The sequence below is a fragment of the Plasmodium inui genome (assembly GCF_000524495.1).
Source record: "Plasmodium inui San Antonio 1 unplaced genomic scaffold supercont1.23, whole genome shotgun sequence".
Taxonomy (NCBI): Eukaryota; Apicomplexa; class Aconoidasida; order Haemosporida; family Plasmodiidae; genus Plasmodium; species Plasmodium inui.
In genome coordinates, this window is record NW_008481857.1 from 63,783 (window position 1) to 81,580 (window position 17,798).

At 35.8% G+C, this 17,798-nt stretch overlaps 6 protein-coding genes across 6 annotated transcripts; 1 reads left to right on the forward strand and 5 right to left on the reverse strand.

Annotated features, from left to right (window-relative positions):
- Positions 1-1,080: 1,080 nt before the first annotated feature.
- Positions 1,081-2,340, reverse strand: C922_04428 (hypothetical protein; the record flags this gene model as incomplete). The annotated part of the gene is made up of 1 exon (XM_008820011.1): positions 1,081-2,340. The coding sequence occupies one exon, from the start codon at positions 2,338-2,340 to the stop codon at positions 1,081-1,083; it is 1,260 nt and encodes a 419-aa protein (XP_008818233.1).
- Positions 2,341-4,098: 1,758 nt separating this feature from the next.
- Positions 4,099-4,734, reverse strand: C922_04429 (hypothetical protein; the record flags this gene model as incomplete). The annotated part of the gene is made up of 1 exon (XM_008820012.1): positions 4,099-4,734. The coding sequence occupies one exon, from the start codon at positions 4,732-4,734 to the stop codon at positions 4,099-4,101; it is 636 nt and encodes a 211-aa protein (XP_008818234.1).
- Positions 4,735-6,034: 1,300 nt separating this feature from the next.
- Positions 6,035-6,649, reverse strand: C922_04430 (hypothetical protein; the record flags this gene model as incomplete). The annotated part of the gene is made up of 1 exon (XM_008820013.1): positions 6,035-6,649. The coding sequence occupies one exon, from the start codon at positions 6,647-6,649 to the stop codon at positions 6,035-6,037; it is 615 nt and encodes a 204-aa protein (XP_008818235.1).
- A 1,402-nt stretch (positions 6,650-8,051) lies between these two features.
- C922_04431 (adenosinetriphosphatase) lies at positions 8,052-11,826 on the reverse strand (the record flags this gene model as incomplete). The annotated part of the gene is made up of 7 exons (XM_008820014.1): positions 8,052-8,154; positions 8,661-8,869; positions 8,959-9,027; positions 9,195-9,394; positions 9,558-9,727; positions 9,829-10,049; positions 10,252-11,826. The coding sequence occupies 7 exons, from the start codon at positions 11,824-11,826 to the stop codon at positions 8,052-8,054; spliced, it is 2,547 nt and encodes an 848-aa protein (XP_008818236.1).
- A 1,461-nt stretch (positions 11,827-13,287) lies between these two features.
- Positions 13,288-14,227, forward strand: C922_04432 (hypothetical protein; the record flags this gene model as incomplete). The annotated part of the gene is made up of 3 exons (XM_008820015.1): positions 13,288-13,390; positions 13,639-13,774; positions 13,960-14,227. 3 exons carry the CDS (start codon positions 13,288-13,290, stop codon positions 14,225-14,227), a joined length of 507 nt encoding a protein of 168 aa, XP_008818237.1.
- Positions 14,228-15,428: 1,201 nt separating this feature from the next.
- C922_04433 (hypothetical protein) lies at positions 15,429-16,400 on the reverse strand (the record flags this gene model as incomplete). Its single annotated transcript, XM_008820016.1, has 1 exon — positions 15,429-16,400. The coding sequence occupies one exon, from the start codon at positions 16,398-16,400 to the stop codon at positions 15,429-15,431; it is 972 nt and encodes a 323-aa protein (XP_008818238.1).
- Between the last annotated feature and the right edge of the window lie 1,398 nt (positions 16,401-17,798).

The following is a 17,798-nucleotide window of genomic DNA, read 5'->3' on the forward strand; positions in this document are numbered from 1 at the left end:
CGAAAAGAGAGAAAAAAAAAACAGAAAGCTATAAAAGTAGTATTCACACGAAAAAACATAAATTGGAGTACATATTCCGGTGTGTCTTACAAGGGCCTACTAACCCCTTTTTTTCGCCCCGTGCGATGGTGTACTTTTTTTTTTTGTTTTTACATTTGCACGTCGTATTCTTCATATCTTGAAAGTTTGGCCCCGCTGAAGACATGGGAGACTACATTTCGGATTTATTATGCAATCGTACCCTCTAGTAGGATTTATATAGGTGAATCTTTACTGACGTCCCACTTTGGTTATAGTTAATGCTTATTATGCATATTATATAAAAAAGTAAAAACTTTCCGTGCAAAAATTCACTTTTTCCCTTCGGCATTTTTTCTTTTATATATAATGTCCATAATTTCACTGGATTGTTATTATGCATAGCAAATAATTCTATGACACATTTAACAATACAAATGCTCATTTGAATCGATTGGCGTGTGAGTTGAAAGGGCAGCATTTCCCCTTCCCCTAACATTACACGCGAAGGGGCAGATATTTATACGTACACGCTGACGCCACATTTTTTACAAAACGTGACATTCGAATAGTATTACATATAATATCACAAACGCTTACACATTGAATACTTTACAATAATGATAATAAAAAGGAAAGAAAAATTAATTCCTAGGAATTCTTGTATCATAATATCAACGGGTACTAGGAGAATAGGAAGCAAAATATATAAGGATCGCTTCACATCAAGTCATGTACTTAGGTATCCCAGAAAAAGAGTAAAACATAAAAAAAGCACAAAAGGAATGCTTCAATTAAGTTCAAAATATTATGCGTAAAACGCTACTATATGGAGGTTGTGTTTATTACGTGTTCATAGAACTATATGAATATTCTCCATTTTGGCAATTCATCCCGGCGAGGATTTGTAATTTGAGGACTCATTAAAAGTTTATTAAACCTAAAGCTAAACCTGTACAAATGCGGCCCTAATGAAACGCTCCACCTCATTTGTATTGAGGTCTTCATTCCTTCCATAATATACGGTAATTTATTATACAAGTACATTTTTTCCCCTCCTTTTTACAAGAAGTTTTTCTTAACATTACTCATTTGAGGTAATTCTTTCTCAGCATTTTCCCCCTGGTGCACTTCCTTCTTAGAAGTGTTAACTTGGAACAATTCTTTTTCCTCCATGCGCATAGATGGTAGCTCCTCTTTTACTTCTTCTTTGACAATTTCTATTTTCATTGGGGGAATATCGCCATGCACAATTTTCTTCCTCCTCGAGTCAATGCTTTGCTGCTCCTTATCTAATCCAAGTGTAATTTTTTTTTTCATGTTCAGTTTTGCCTTCGTATTGTCCTCTACCATATCGTTTATTTTTGTGTCTGGATCCAGGGGGAATACCATCTTAGCAACATTAAAGTAAGGCTTTTCCAATGTGAATGAGTCCTCCAAAGGTTTTCCATCTGGTCCAGTGTTATCATCAAGAGTAATGCTTATTTTTTCCCCGCTCAGTGCTCGTTCTTCCTTTCCGTTTCTGGGTGTGCTCGTATGTCCTTGTGCCTTTCTGCTTTTATTCCCATTTCTGTTGGACTGCGCATTCTTTGGTTCGAGCGCATTTCCTTCTGCGGGGAGAATCCCCGCTGTTGACCCTTTCCCTGGGGTGGGTACACTCTCTGGGTGGAATACATTCCCGTGTATATAGACATTGCCTCTTGTGTTTGCTCTCTCCGTTATACCCGTATTTCTTTGCACATCTGTCCTCATGTTTGCATTTCCTCGTGCACTTTTGCTCCCTTTGGTAGATGACCTTAAATTGGACCTTAAATATAGCCTAGCATTTGCTCTTGCATTTTTGGTTTCATTTTCTATGGCCCTTACCAATGTTTTAAACCTTCGCCTGTAATACAAGACATATATATTAAACACAATGGATAGGAGGCAAAGGCCAATAATCATGGTCATAATGGAATAAAAAAAATTACGGTTTACAATAAATTTAGCCATGTACGACAAGTTCCAGGTGGACATTCTAAATATATTGTAAATACAAACTAAGGCAATTAAAAAATTCAGCAAAATGTCGAAATAAACGATCCCTATGTATAGCTTTCCATGTAGAGGAATGGGCTTTTCTGATATGACACCCACATAGCCAAAAAGCATCATGAGTAGCGCAGTGGAGATGGTAAAACAAAAGATCAACGTATCAAACAAAAGAAGCACAGTTTTCATAAAATCAGAAAGCAGTGACAGCACATAATACTGGGTGACCTTCCTCCTCGACTGTAAATACATGATGTCCTTCTGCATCGAGTACATCCTGTTGACATTCATTGGGGGAAAAATATCAGAAAAAAAAATAAATAAATAAATAAAAATGCCAAAGTGCAATAATTGAAAGAATAGAAATTTGAATTTGTTCAGTTTAAAGTGTTGATAGCTTAAGGGGAAAAGATAAAGCAATTGTGTAACTGGTGGTATAATTGGTAAACGGTTTGAAGGTTCTAAGTTTTATAAAAGTGTATTCATAAAATGGAGACAAAAAAAAATATAATAACAATTTTGTTAAGAAGAGAAAATAAAATATATACAAATTCTTAAAAAATTAAAATTTCAAATTTTTTATACCGATTTTTTCTTTTTTTTTTTTCAATACAGGTTTACCTCGGTCCTGTGCAAAACAACAGCATGAGACCACAAAGATATGTACATTACATTACGCATATGTATAATTATTTTTATTACAATTCAATTTTATAGTTATTTTTCTTTTGACCTATGGCATTTAACGACAAGGTTGTGTTAAAATTTTTCATGCACTTAGAGAAATTTGGGAAAAAGTCCACTAGTGTTTATACCCACGATATGGAAGCCGTTTTGTTTTTTTCTTTAATACGCACCAAAAATTGCATTTTTTTGCTTAATTTATTATCCTTGGAATTTTTGAGGAAAAATTCCCAAAGAACAGATTTTTCTGTCCTTGGAGATGTCGATATATGCCGATGAAGGTAGCAACAGAGTGAAAAAAAACGTTTATATACGCAGTAACAGCTGTTATTAAAAATTGCCTTAATCTGTGACTGCATCCGAAACACCACTTGTCCATTTGGGAGAAATGAATTGTATAATCATTCACATTTAATAATTTTTTTTTTTTTTCTTTTAACTAGCCATTTTTGCATTCAATCCTGTCTGCCCAAATCTTAACCTTAACCAAAAAAGCTATTTCCCCACCTTTTGCATTTACACATATAGCATACCGATTAACGCTCCTTAAAAGGCGGAAAAATTAAAACACTAACGGTGATACAACATTTTCTTCATTTCACAAAATACAGAAGCTTCATTCTGTATCCTTACTCAATAATTGTTACGTGTGAGAAGGGAATAGACTTTTTTTTTTTCATATAGGACAAACTCAAGTATGCTAAGGCATACGTAACAATTTTTACGTTTTATTCGTAGAGGGAGGGTGTAAGAGATAAACCTAAACACATTCTAAGTGCCAAATATACGTAATGGTTCCCCTTATCCAATACGTTTGGAAAGTTACGATGTAGAAAACGAACATGACAGAGTAATATAGCCTCAACGAAAGGCACAAACGCTGGAACGACGCATGTGCGTATGTGAACGTTTATAAGCATTCAGGGAATAAACATGTTTATGCGTATGCGCATACATGGGTAAATTTAAACGAATGTGCTGTATGCATATGGACACGTATGTGGGTAAAAACAAATTGCTTTGTTCTTCACTCCTCCCTTGGCATGTTGCCCTGTGGAAAGTACCGTTTTGTTACTTTCGCAACAAAGAATGGCGTCAGTTTCATGCACAGCATTAACTTCCCACACACGTTATCTTCATTTAACTCTCCACTGTTTAATTCTGCTCCAGTAAGCGTTAGCTGTTCTTCCTCATTACATACGAAATGAGCAGTTAAAGGTCTTTCAGTTTGGAGATGGGGCGAGCAGCACAGAACAATTGAGGCTGATGGCAATTTTGCTACTTAAAATTTTTTTTTTTTTTTGTTTTTCTTTTCCTAACTAAACAGTCTTGCCACTTTCGTACGTTCACCCCAAGTGACACATTTTATGTGTTACTATTCTTAAATATATTATACGAAAAAAGGGGGTGCCTTTTTTTTTTTTCCACCAAAGTTTTTATGTACTCCTTTCCAGCCAAATAACCTGCTTCCTCCTTCCTTTTTACTGCAATTTTTTTTTCTTGCGTAATTTCGAACACTTTTCCATTTAAATCTTGTTCACCTTCCTTATCGTTACGAAGATTTAAAAGCAAGAAATTGTCTCCGACTCCTAGTTTCATATCCGCTTTATTGTCCTGCTTCCTTTGTGTAAATTTGTCCTCTTTGGGAACTGCACCACTTGCGATGTCAGTTCTTTTAAGCGCCCACCCCTTTGGAAAATTCTCCATTGTTTCATTAAACATATTGTAACTGTACACATCCTTGAAGTGTTTTATGCGGCTCTCGTGATTTATTTCATTTTCAGAAAAGCCCAAATCGTTTAAACTTTGCTTTTCGAGTAGATTTTTGTCCATTCGGCAAATAAAATATTCTTTGGAATATTCTCTGCAACTAACATGATCATTATTGTGCTCCTTTAAGCATTTTAAATAATCATTTTTTATTGATGTGCATTCACTGTTGTGATCCAGCAGGAAGCTCCCCCTCTCCGGCTTCTTAACTATGCTCCTTTTTTTGTCCATTACGTTGCTGTTCTTTGGAAGACATATTTCATTTTCTTAATTTAACACTACATAATTTTAACAGTTTCCATTTTTCCTGAAAATTTCATTTTCTGTATTGTCTTTCGTCCTTCTCGACTTGAAAAATAATTCATACGCAAATGCAAAAGCGTAAATACATGCAAAAATGTGTGCATATAAGTAGATATCAGCGAATAGGCATCTGAAAGATCGCACCCCGTTGCGTTGTGCGAGGCGGCCAATCAAACAGTTTCCTGAAATGAATACCTTCCGCTATGGTTATTTTTATACAATTTTATATTACCCCTAAAAATAATCCAACTTCTATATAATAAACCGCAAATAAATCATAATATGAACAGAAAATTGAAAATCATTTTGTACAATATTTCTCCCTTCCGCAAATTCGCCTCATGAAAAATATGCCCTTCTTCCTTCATAACTTTCGCAGAGAATTGTTTCAAATTTTTACATTTTTTAAAGTAGTTACATGTACGTAGAAAAAACGAAAAAATTAAACAAGGAAAAAAATTAGCTCTCGCGAAAATGTTTTAAAAAAAAAAAGGAACAAGGAAACTTCTATTTATCAGTTTCCACATATAAGTAAAATTATAAGTGTCACTTCACAAATTTGTGAAAGATTACACGCATACTTATTTTTACATGAACATCTTGCTTTTCTTAAAAGCTTTCACAAAAAATAATCTTAAAAACGGCGCTACTCTTTGTTGCATATGCACAAAATACCATTTAAAATGCATATTTTTTTAATCATTTAAAAATGGGATGAAAAATCATTCAGAAATGGCGCTCCAAATACAAAGGTGTAAAAAATAGTGTATATAATTGCTTCTGCAATTATCATCACAACAAAATTTAAAGAAAAATTTGTGTAAATGGTGTGGAAGTCAAATATGGCTATATTTCTATAGAAATAAACAGAATAACAAAGCATCTCTCAAACAGGTACGAAGAAAAGAAAAATAAACCAAAATAGGCTAAAATGTTGATTTCCTTTTTTTTTTTCCTTTCCCCCTTATTAGAGTGCGGAATTACTTCAAATTTGATCGTAAAAAAGCTAAAACGGAAATACTAAATCGTATATAAAGTAAAGAAAGCTTGAGAAATTATAATTTGTAAAGAAATGGTGGTCGTACTTTCTTTTAAAACTGCTTACAAAGTGCAAAGCCACACTTCTTGCATTGTATTTGACAAACCAGTTGTCTATTTTGAAATGAAACCAGAAACGTGTTTAAATATGTAGGCACACTGTCCCCCTTTTTTTCACCTGGCAATCATATCATTTGCTTAAAATCTCCTTTATTATCAACTCCCCATCAGAATCCTCATATGAACCCTCTTCAGATTTAGGAGGCTTTTCCAACAGTTTAATAAACTCACCTCGTAGACCTCCCAAGTTATTTCTAAATGCGTTATTTTTTTTAAGTACATTATATTTATATATCGCCTGGTGATGTCTCGTACCACTTAGAACTCCATGTTCTATGCAGTACTTTATAGCAATGATTGAATTGGGATTTTCTTCAAGTAGACTTTCGTAGAAAGCTCTTGTACCATCACCGTTCGGGGGGGTAATACATTTTTGTCCTTCTTTAAAATACTTCCTGGCATCAGCAAATGCTTCGTCTTTGCCTTCACCTTCGGCATCTTCATCCTCCTCGTCTTCATCTAAATGGGGTTCCATATCCACATCCAAGTCCGCGTCCATATCGATTTCACCGTCTACATCCTCATCTTCCCCATCGAATTCCTCTTCTAACGATTCTTTGACGGATTCACTACTTGCGCTCTCACTTTTCTTGGCTCGCTTTTTCATATCACTCTTTTCTGCCTGTTCGCCCCTTTGGTTTTTTTCACCCTTGACACCACTACACTGGCTTTTTAGTTTGCACATTTTGATTTTATCATTGATCCCTTCCTTCTTTTCGCTTTTCACAGCATTATTTTTATTTATTACGCATACCTCTTTTAAGCATTCATCGTTTTTCTGCAAAATGTGCCAAAAAATACATATATATATATGTATATATAGTTGATTCCGCACCTGAATATCTTGTTTCAAAAGGAACATCCACGCACAAATTCTGCAAAGGCACCAACTGCTATGTTGTCCAGCAATTTTCTGCACGTAACAGCAAAACGAATTTGCGCAGCACAAAACTGCGCACCATATAGATGAATTGGTGAACTCGAAAAACAACGCATCCTTAAGTTATTGTACGCGCGTGCGAATAATCGCATAGTGCCATGTGCACACACATTCGTTTGGCTAAACGGACAGTTACACAGAAATGGAGGTATGTCCGAATATGCATGTACATATGCAATCCTTCACGCAGACACTACACACAAATATATATATTTTTTCTGCTGGTTCATGTAACACAACGTGAACATTTTCTGTTTTTTTATTTAATGTTCATTACCATTGATGCCTTGGATGATGGGCTACTTTTCATTATTTCACCGAGCATATATAAACAATTGAATGCTTCCCCTATCTCGCCCTTAAAGGTAACTTATTTTTTCAATTTTTTTTTTTGTTTCCCCTTATGGCATTTTACTAAGCATTGAAGGACCCACGTGTCCATTAAATGCCTTTTAACTTTTTCTATTCATGGCTAATTTTTTTTAAACACATCACATAGAGATAAAATGGTTTTCCCTTCTTCGCTTTAAAAGTTCACAGTGTTATCTGATATATGTGTGCAATCGAACAAAGTGGATGAGGAAGAGTGACAAACTGAATCCATAAGACTGTTTGCTGAAGAAATGGGTAATCTCAAATATGTATGTGTACATGTGCGCACATTTATACATATATGTGTAATGTTAATTAAAATACAAAAGGTTTATTCCTCATCGGAATGCACAATGCACGTTTGACCCTCGAGGTTCACCTACGCACATCAAATTCTTCTTAACATGGAAGAAAAAGATATGAACCTTGGAAAGGGGGAACTAAAAAATCATATCTCTGTGCACTAAACGTAAATTTACAAAATTGAGGTAACAAATAAAGGTTTACATATTGTTAAAATTTAAATTGTGCAACGAACAATATGTGCCCAAGCTATATGTCCTTAGCTTGTAAAGATTAAAAATCGCGTACGGCCGTAACGGCGTAAATGCGAAACCGCGCAATCGCATCTCTTATGCAATTGCGAATTGACGCAGATGAAAAGGGCGACGAATAACTGCTAAAAAAATTATGCACGTTCACGGAAAACGCAAAAAAAAAATTATTTTACCTCATCCGCTTTATGTAATCCCATTTTACGTCCAATGAAGGGGGGCTAGATTTGCCTATTTATATCTTTTATAATTTCAGTGCTTCCCTTCCTTTTATACTCGCTCGTTTTTCTTCCTAACACTATAATTTTCTTTTTCTGTAATTTGCTGTAAGGGAAAAAGTAGGCATGCAGAATTGAGTCAGAACGATGTTCATTAACCTAAACGCCACGTGAACTGCGATGCGCAGAATAGACGCATATGTAAAAATTCGCATAAAATAGGGCGGTATATTTGTAGGGATGTAGGGAGAAAAATTGCCTGACGAACATTCGCATTTTTTTTAAGAAAAAAAAAAAAAAAAAATTACGTACAACAAATCAGCCATATACTTAGATATTATTTAAATGTATAAACAGAAAAAAAACACATTTTCGATTTCATCAACTTGTATAGCTGCAAATGTGTGACAGCAAAAATGTCACGCTCTTTCTGCATGGCAGACCCATGTACACAAACGCTTATTCATTCATGTGCATATGCCCTTCCAAACAACAACGGAAGAATGTGCAAAATGTGAACTCATGGCCACCCTCTCAGAAGGTTTAGCTAATTTATACATGAAATGGAATCACAAATGGCTAAATATTTTTTATGTAATTATAAATGCATACTATTTTATCCATGGGACTTTTCTGTTTCTTCGTATGATGGTTTTTTTTTCGCGAATCACTGGAGGCAATTCTATTACAGTGTCAATTTGTACACCCTTGTTCTTATATTCCGAGTTGGAGCTATTGAACAAGCTTATAATTTTATTAACGTGCGTGCTAGAAATGTCTGCAATGTAGCCCTCATCACATTTGGCCACATCTCCGACAACCTAAAAGGGGGAATTAAGCCAAAAATGATCTTTTCCTGATATTTCTTTTTTTTTTTTTTTCTTATCTTTTTCCATTTCTGCGTCCTTACATTTGACACATTTCTGTTCCCCGTGGTGACTTTCATCAAGTTAACAATATCGTTCTTATTTTTTATTGCCTGCTCAGAAGGGTAAATCAGATCGGGGAGTTTCAAAACGGTTTCCCTGTTTAAGGGAGTTTAAACATGTGCACCTATACATATGGACATACGCATTAACACGTTACTCCCCATTTGGGACGCATAATGAGCGATTCTGACGCTCTTCCACTTTTGCAACTTTTTACCTCAAAAAAGGGATCCTTTATCAAAACAGCGACATAGTTTCTCTTCCCAGATAGCAGAGAAACAGTGTATCCCTTCCTGTCATGTTTTAGCAAAACGGAGAGTACCTGCGCGATGATTTTTGTACCATCCGTTTTTAGTAGCTCCTTTGATCTATCATGAAGAAATTCGTATTCCTCCGGGGCGATCTTCATTATGCTCTCTAAAGGGGAGAAAGCGGAAGGGGGAAAGGCACATGTACGCCTCAACATTTTTAGCATATGCATAATACAATTCGTCACGTCAACATAATTGAGCATCTCTATTTAGGAAAATTTCTCCATCTGATAATCTTCCACGCATCGCTCGTCTTCGCCCCAGTGTACCTGTCAAATTGTCCACTGAAAATTTGTAGACTTCATCTACATGGGGGCATAAAATAACTTGAAAATTATTTTTGGTATACTTCATTATCTTGTCCAGATTCTTATATTCATATTTATGGTACATCGTTAGGCAGACTCCCTTTTCTTTCGCTCTTCCGGTTCGACCCGATCTGCAAAAGTGGGGAATTAATTCCGCAATAAATGTTAACAAACGAACGGGAGGGAGATCTCTCTCTTGCGCTGTGTCAATGTGCAAATCTCCGCGTCTCACCTATGTATGTAATCATTTGGGGACGTGGGGGGCGAGTAATTCAAAATGAAGATAACGTTGTCTATGTCGAGTCCCCTGCTCACTATATCCGTCGTGATGAGGATGGGCTTTTTCCCTAATTTAAACATGTTTATATTTTCGTTTTTCTGCAGCGTTAGCAGTTCCGAGTGCATAATAACGGAGTGTGGCTTCAGGAGGGAGTTCTCGTGCAGTTTCTCGACCTTCCAAGGGGGTTATGAAAATGAAATGAATTTCGCTCCTTCGTTAGAAAAGTTTGGCAAGCACGGGGGAAGCAATGGTGTGCATATGCGGTAAGGAAAAATACACAACCTAGACCGCATAACGCGCACGCCAAATGGCAGATGCCTGAACGCTTATGAAACAGCAGAGTCGACGCTATCGTTCCACTTTACGCAGACTCACCTCTTCCTTTGAATTTGCAAAAATTATGCACTTCCTTATTTTATCCTCCTTTTCCCTCTCCTCGGGGGGGTTTCTCCCCATATAATCCCTGATCAACTTGTCACCATCGCACTCGTCATTTCTGTCGGACAATTGGTGAGTCCTTCTTCTCCTTAACATATCCTTTCTCTTTAAAAAAAAAAACTCATTTAAAAAATAGGATACATACTTATACTTCGAGGGGGTATTTATTTTACATATAAAGTGGGCGATGTTCAAATTGCACAGGCTGGGCGTTTTGTTCTCTCTGCTCAGCAACTGAATTATTTCTTGCGAATTTTTCAACACACTCGCTCTTTCTTCATCCAATTTATTTTGAATCACTTCTTTAACCCCATTAATAAAGTCAAAAAAAACAAAACCGCATAAATGGTTGTTAATTTTTTTCCTTATTAGTTCATTCATATTTGCAGTGAACAAATATATTTCATAATTTTCACGATTAAAATTTTCCCCATTAGTATCGTTCCTTTTCAGCGTCCCCTGCTCATCCACCCCGTTCAATAAGTCCCTTTTAAATAAGAAGTTAAAAATCAAGTTTCTACTTTCGACTACATAATCAAACTCATCTACAACGATGGTGTTTACACAATTTAAAATATTGTTCATGACGTTCTTTTCATTTTTTTTCGTATTATTATAATTCTTTATGTAAAACTCTAATTTATTCGGGATGGCTAGGTAAAAATGGATGCCATAGTTTTCCCTATACAAATCATTATTCTTTTCATTCAGTTTGTGAGCGAATTCTTCCTTTCCAATTACGTCTCGCTTTATTTTTTTCACACGATGGCAGGGATCATGTTCATCGAACAAAATGCACACATTTAAATTGGGGTAAATGGATAAAATGTAAATATATAACTGTTTGCAGAGATAAATATTCTGCGTCAAAATTAATATCTTCCTATTACAATCGAATTTTTCATTTATCAATTTCTGTATTAACGGTAACAAGTAGCTGAGCGTTTTCCCCGTTCCTGTCTTGTTGTAGACAAGTACATGTCTGCAATGATTTGCAAAAATTTCGTTAAAAATTATGTACTGATACATGTAGAGCTTATCTATTTTGAGGATCTCCTTTAAGTTATTTACAATTTCTTCATCGATATTTAGCAAATTCAGATCGATGTATTCATGTCTGTTTAAAATTTTGTTCTGTCCACTTTGCGGGCTATCTTCATTTGTGAGATTCTCATGTCGGGTCCCTTCTTCCCATTTCCGATTATCAGTTTTTCCTACATTTGGAAAATTTTCCTCACCGGCACAACCCTCTGAAGGATTTTCTTCATACAACTTCTGAAACATTTTGTTGTTATACGAAATGCTACTTTTGCTTCCTCCATGTTCTTTTTTGCCTTCAAAGAAATGGCTGCTTAAATTATTCTTATGATGAAAAAATCTGTAGGCCCCTTTTTCATTTTTTCGAAGTAAAAAATAGTAATTATAGTTAACCAATTTTATTGTTGTAGAAATGGATCTTTTGATCGAAATTTGATTAAGGGCCGCTCGGGGAATATCACTTTTATGCAACATTTTTTTTTAATCGAGTTAAAAACACGACAATGGGTTATTGTTGCTGCACATAAATGCGACACCATTTTTTGGTCATCTCGAATCTCTTTTAGGGCGGGAAGACTCTCTAAAATTAAAGCATTTTCTCCATAAACTTTTGTGGCATATTCTACTTCGCATGTTCAGCTTACTCTTGTTCTTCTTCCCGATCTTTTGCGAATATACCTTTCTCGATTCATGCCGCTTTGCTGGGCATTTTTTCCATCTGCTCTCCCCTCTCATGCGATTCCTCTAAAACTGTCAAATGAAAACGTTTCATATATATCTCAGCTTACCAAAAAAAGGAAAGCCCATGGAGACTTTTTCTCCTGTCCTTTGCTCGTTCAAAATGCAACCGGAAAGGAAAACTTTTTCGCACTTGTTATTTATTTTTTTTTTCTTATGTGTTCAGTTCACAGAATGGGTCAAAATTAGTGGAAAAAACAGCATTAAAAAAGGGTGGTGTCACGCAATTTGCATTTCCTCCACATGCTTTCAAGCACTTCTAAATATAGTGATACGTGCCTGCGTGCCTCCACGGACATGATGTCATTTTCCCAAGTGCGTATACACGTATATACGTGTCGTAATTTATATATGCCTCATGCACACATGCGCGTGTTACCATTTACATATTCACATGTATTCATGCAGTTATTCATTTGTGCTCATATGTACATGTTGGTGTCTGCACGGATACTCGTGCCCATATAGTTGCTTACATATTCAGAACATAGGCATATGCGTACAGGTAGATATAAAGCCAGGTGTGCATAACCCCGTGAACCCATGTAGAGATACCTATGTGCGCACATGTACAAGCTGATTCACCCATAGGCACATATAGGTATACCTATATGGTGCTGACATCAACGTGTACGTATATTACATACACATGCACATGGGTAGATTTACTTTTTTTTCCTTCTTACGTTATATATGAAAGTCCAAGTTAAGCAAAAGGGACGTTTCTTAAATCGATATTTTTCTACATCATGGAGGTTGACCAAAAAAACGATAACCAGAAGACCTCCCCTTTTTTCTTCTTTTCTTCAATTTACTTTAGTGGCTTCAGAAATCCCAAGATTGTTTGATTTTCCTTGGTTTTAATTTTATACATGATTTTTTTTTTTTTTTTTTTATTCCTTCTTTATTCTTGTCAAAATTAAATTGTTTGGGTTTTAATTAAATTATATTTTCTCCCCCTTCACAAAGATGATACTAAAAAAAAAAAAAAAACCAAAAAAAAAAAAAAAAAGTATTCACAAACGCGACCTCTACAAAGCAAAACAACTGCAAAAGCAACATTCCTACTTTATTTCATCCTGTTCCCTGTTACATATTTTCACAAAATGGCGAAAGTACAGAAAAAAACGTTTTCGTTTAATCCTTTTTTTCGCGAACTTTTTCCCACAGTTGAGCACACAAAAATATAAGGCGAAGATGTGTGTACGAGTATACTACAATATCGGCATAAACGCTTTGAAAAGGGAATACAACTGCAACAAAATTCTGAACAATGAAAAATTAAGGAGACGAATGATAAGTAAAAAGAGAAAAAAAAAAAAAAACACTCAATGAGTTGTATATGTAGTACATATAAAACGTGCATACGCGTACACGTATATCCTTATGCACGGCGCATAATTAAACATTCAACCATTTTCTATAACTTCATCGAATGCACTGCACGCAATGTCACATAAAGTAACGTGTGGTGTTTCGCGCAAACTTAAAAATATTTTTAAGAAAAATTACATGCCCATTATCTATGAGAGCGCTGAAAATGGAAAGGGAAACCAAGCCTCACAGAAAATCAAATTCAAGACTGCCTATGGGGACTAAAGACATACAACTACGGAAAATTCGACAAGGAACTTCTTTTGATTAACCCGAGAGTGGAGATCCTGCAATCGAAGAAGTCGTCCAGGTCGGTTTCCATCCCGAGTGGCCAATCTCTACGTCCGCACATGTGAAGCCCGTCAAAAAGATAAATGAATATATGCACACATGTGTATATGCATATATGTGTAAATGTGTGCGTTCCTGCCGCCACGCATTGAGCACCTTCCCGAGCCATAACCAACGTCGCCGCTTTTTTCCTACACCCCACAGCGTGCTATTCAATAAGAATCCATTTGCCCTTGTGGTTAACGGCTACTTCGAATGGATAGACATCAGGGGCTCCTCAAAAAGAATCCCATATTTTGTATTTTCTGGAGAGGATGACAATTCTTCTGAACGAGCAACCGAAGGAAAACTCAAAACGAATATTGAAGAATTAGCTGTGCAAAAAACGGAAGAAAAAAGCGAAGAAAAAAATTTCCCCAGAATAAAGGCAGAGGGAGTGACCATTAGAATTAGGGTAAAGAAAGAAATATAGTCGGAAGAAAACAACAAAGGCGATTTTAAGGAGAAAGAGAAAGAAGAAAAGGAAGAAGAAGAGGAGTCCCCGAGCAATGAAGAAGAATCGGCGATAGCGGATAGGGGCGCTCCAAAAAGAAAAGAAGAAAGAAAGAAAAAGAATAAGAAAAAAAAAATTAAAACATAGTTCCCCATCGAAGGTATTTTTAAAAGAGCAAATAATTGTAATAGTAGAATAATGACAATTGCCACTGCTATCATTATTGACACAATACAAATCCTTTGTTCTAACTCTTGTTGCACCCCTGTTCATTTTTCATCACCCATAAGTGTTAAATGCTAATCAGAAAAAACCTTCCTTTTTTAACGTAAGAGTAGAAGGGAAAACACGAAAATGGGCAGATCTGAAGAGAACACCACTTGATATATACATAGATATATATATATATTTTTTTTTTTTCGTCCTATTTTTGCCATATTTTTCTTATTTTTTTTTTATTCCTTTTTCGCATTGACTTGAAATTTTGTAAATTATCCGTATTAGCCCTATGATGTCACTTCGCATCATATTTGCTTTATATGTGTATCCACATCTTAATTCATACACAACACCTAATATCTGTATACGCGCTAATTTGTATTTTTATATGAATCTTTCTGGCGAGCGACGAGTTAAGTGGTTTCTTCATCTGTATCATATGTTTTCGTCTTTTTTCGTTTTCTATTGGCTGGTCAAAGGGACTGTACACAATTTTCCGATTATTATCGATATGATTAATTTTTTTTACCATTATTATTGTTGCTACTGCTTCGAGCGTTGAATTTTTTTTTTTTTTTTTTTGACACAAAAACACGAAACAGACAGAGAACAATAAAGAAACTTCAAAAATATGTACCATAGATGTACATCTTTTTTTTGGGGGGGGGCTAACGTGGGTATACATTTTAGTGCATGTACCTCCAATCGCACTTCCACAAGGTTTGCAAAACAAAAATAAAACAAACAACAAAATGGGGAGGCGATTTTATGAATTTTTTCTGATATGTTTATACGATATTGACCTTCCTCGTAAGGAGGCCTCCTCTTGATTGGCGGCCTTTTAAATATGCTTAAACGTGGGCATAGGTTTTTCCCTTCTTATTCTTTCCCGTTTTGTGCTTCTAATCTTCTTTGTTCACTGAAGGTTGTAAAAATCGTGCGATTCTTCTCCCCACAGGAATTATTTCTTCCCAGATGAGCCACTTCCCGAGGTACCCAAACCCATAACGGCCTTGAAGGTGTCATAAATCCACCACTGCAAACCGGTCAATGTTCCTATCATTAAAACTCTCGTACATAATCCTTTGGTAAATAAATTTACCATACCCACTTCTTTTGTTATGGCTGACAACGTTCTGCCCTTATTTTCTACTTTGCCTAATTGAGATATCATATTGTCTGCTGGGTGCGAAACCAGGGCGCAAATAATTCCCGACAAATAACCAGATGCGAAAGTGATGCCCAATTGAGTAGACTTGGAATAGGAATCCTTCGGGTTGGTAAAAACTTGGTCATACATTAACTGCACTATTTTTTCAAAGAAATAGAATTTTGCCATGGTATAAGGTATCTGACGACACCACAAGGGTGTAACACTACCAAAGGGAAACTTGGTTTCTTTCTTATTTGCTACCATGAAGGATACAGATTCGGACAGTTTCGTCGGAAATGTATTTGCCTTACTCGTTTGCATTTTCACTTTAATCATTTCGAATGGGCATAGGAAAACATCCGCGACAAATTCGGCTGATGCAGATGCGAGTAGCCATGTTACACCTTTGTACTTATAGGAATATTCCTCTCCTAAATAATTTGAATAAACGTCCTTAAAAATTTCATAAAAGCCAAATTTGCATAACCCTTGAAGGGAGTAACCTATTAATGTTGGAGACCATCCTAATGATAAGCTTCTTACCTTTTCCTCCTTGATTATTTTATATAAACTTTGGAAGAGGTTTTTATATATTTGAGGATACGACTGGATTCTACATTTTGTAACATCCAACGGTGTTATTACCGTATGTGTTAATCCACAAGACAGGACCCCCCCGAACATACACTTGCTGTAGTACGTCAAATTATGTTCATGTATATGTTTTATTCTGGTTACTGGGCTACTGACTCGGGAGTCCCACTTATCCGTTTCCGTCATTATTCCGCAACTGTTAACAGGGAGGGGGTGAAATTATAAATGCAGAAGAAGCAACGTACTTCCCTTACAAATTAATTATCCTTCGGCGGTACAAAATGGGGAAACCGCTTTTACGGGGGGGTATGCTCGCACTCGTTCTTCCCAGAGGTTATTTCGTCAAAAAGGGCAAATGTTTATATGTACGCACTTGCGCATTTGCTCATGTATGCATCATCTCTCTGTTGTAATATTCTCAAACGAAGAATAATTTTTACGAACACGAAATGGGACATTACACGAATTTGTGATCCTCTCCAAAGTTAAAACATCTCAATACATTCTGCTTTGACGTTTAAATTTCCTTTTCTAAAAAATTATGACACTTTTTGAGAGTTTTTTTTTTTTTTTAAGCCAAATTTGTATGTACTTTTTTTGTGTACCTTTGGTTAGCGATTCAAACTTTTACATATGTTTTTTTTTTTTTTTCAACTATACATTTCGGGATATGCAGTTCGTTTTTTCCGCATTTTTCCAATTTTATTTTCCTTCATTCATTCCCATAGTACTTTCTTACTATTTTATTTTTTGGCATATTTTTTTCCCCTACTCTCATCGCTTTTTTTACTTATTTCTCGTGTGCTCCCCCGACTCTTGTTTTCCCGTTCACCACATGTGTTAGCATTTTCTTCTTTGAAAGTAACCAAATTTTATCGCAAAAGATATTACCAACCGCTTAATCCATATATGCATTTTTACGTAGGTAATTAATTTTTTCCTTTTTCTTCAAAGGGGCAGCAGAAAGGGGACATTCCCAGAAGCAAATCGTCAATGTCAGGTGTAAAGATTATAAAAGTTTGCTACCATTCCTGCGTCCTTCTTAAAAGGCATGCGTCGGTTATAATTCGATGACAGAGTTTTCCAAACAATTCGCCGTTTTTTCTCATTATTGTAGTTGGTCATATTATAGTTCACCCTTTTAGTCTCAATTCACTACCTTAATTGGAACAGTTTGTCATCGAGTTAATCCTGCCAATTTGCGTAAATCATCTCTACCGAAAGGTCTCTCATTTCTTTACCATTCCGGTGTTCACCCCATTTTTACCGCATGTACCCCCCATCAATTGTTCATATATTTTATCCACATTATTTACTTGACCGTTTTTTTTCTTTTTACAATTCATGGCTCATTTTTAAGGCAGTTCCATTCTGTAGATGCTTTGCAGAATGTCTAAAGAGTTACCCCCGTTGCTTTCCAATTGTCCAGAAAATCTTTTTTTTTCTTTTTTACTTACTCAGTACATTTGTCTCATTCTGCTGCATTCGCTGTTCGAATAATTCCAATCGTTTAAATAACTTTCCCATTCACACATCTTTAATGTGTGCAACTCTTCTCTAATTATGCACATCAAAAGTGGAAGT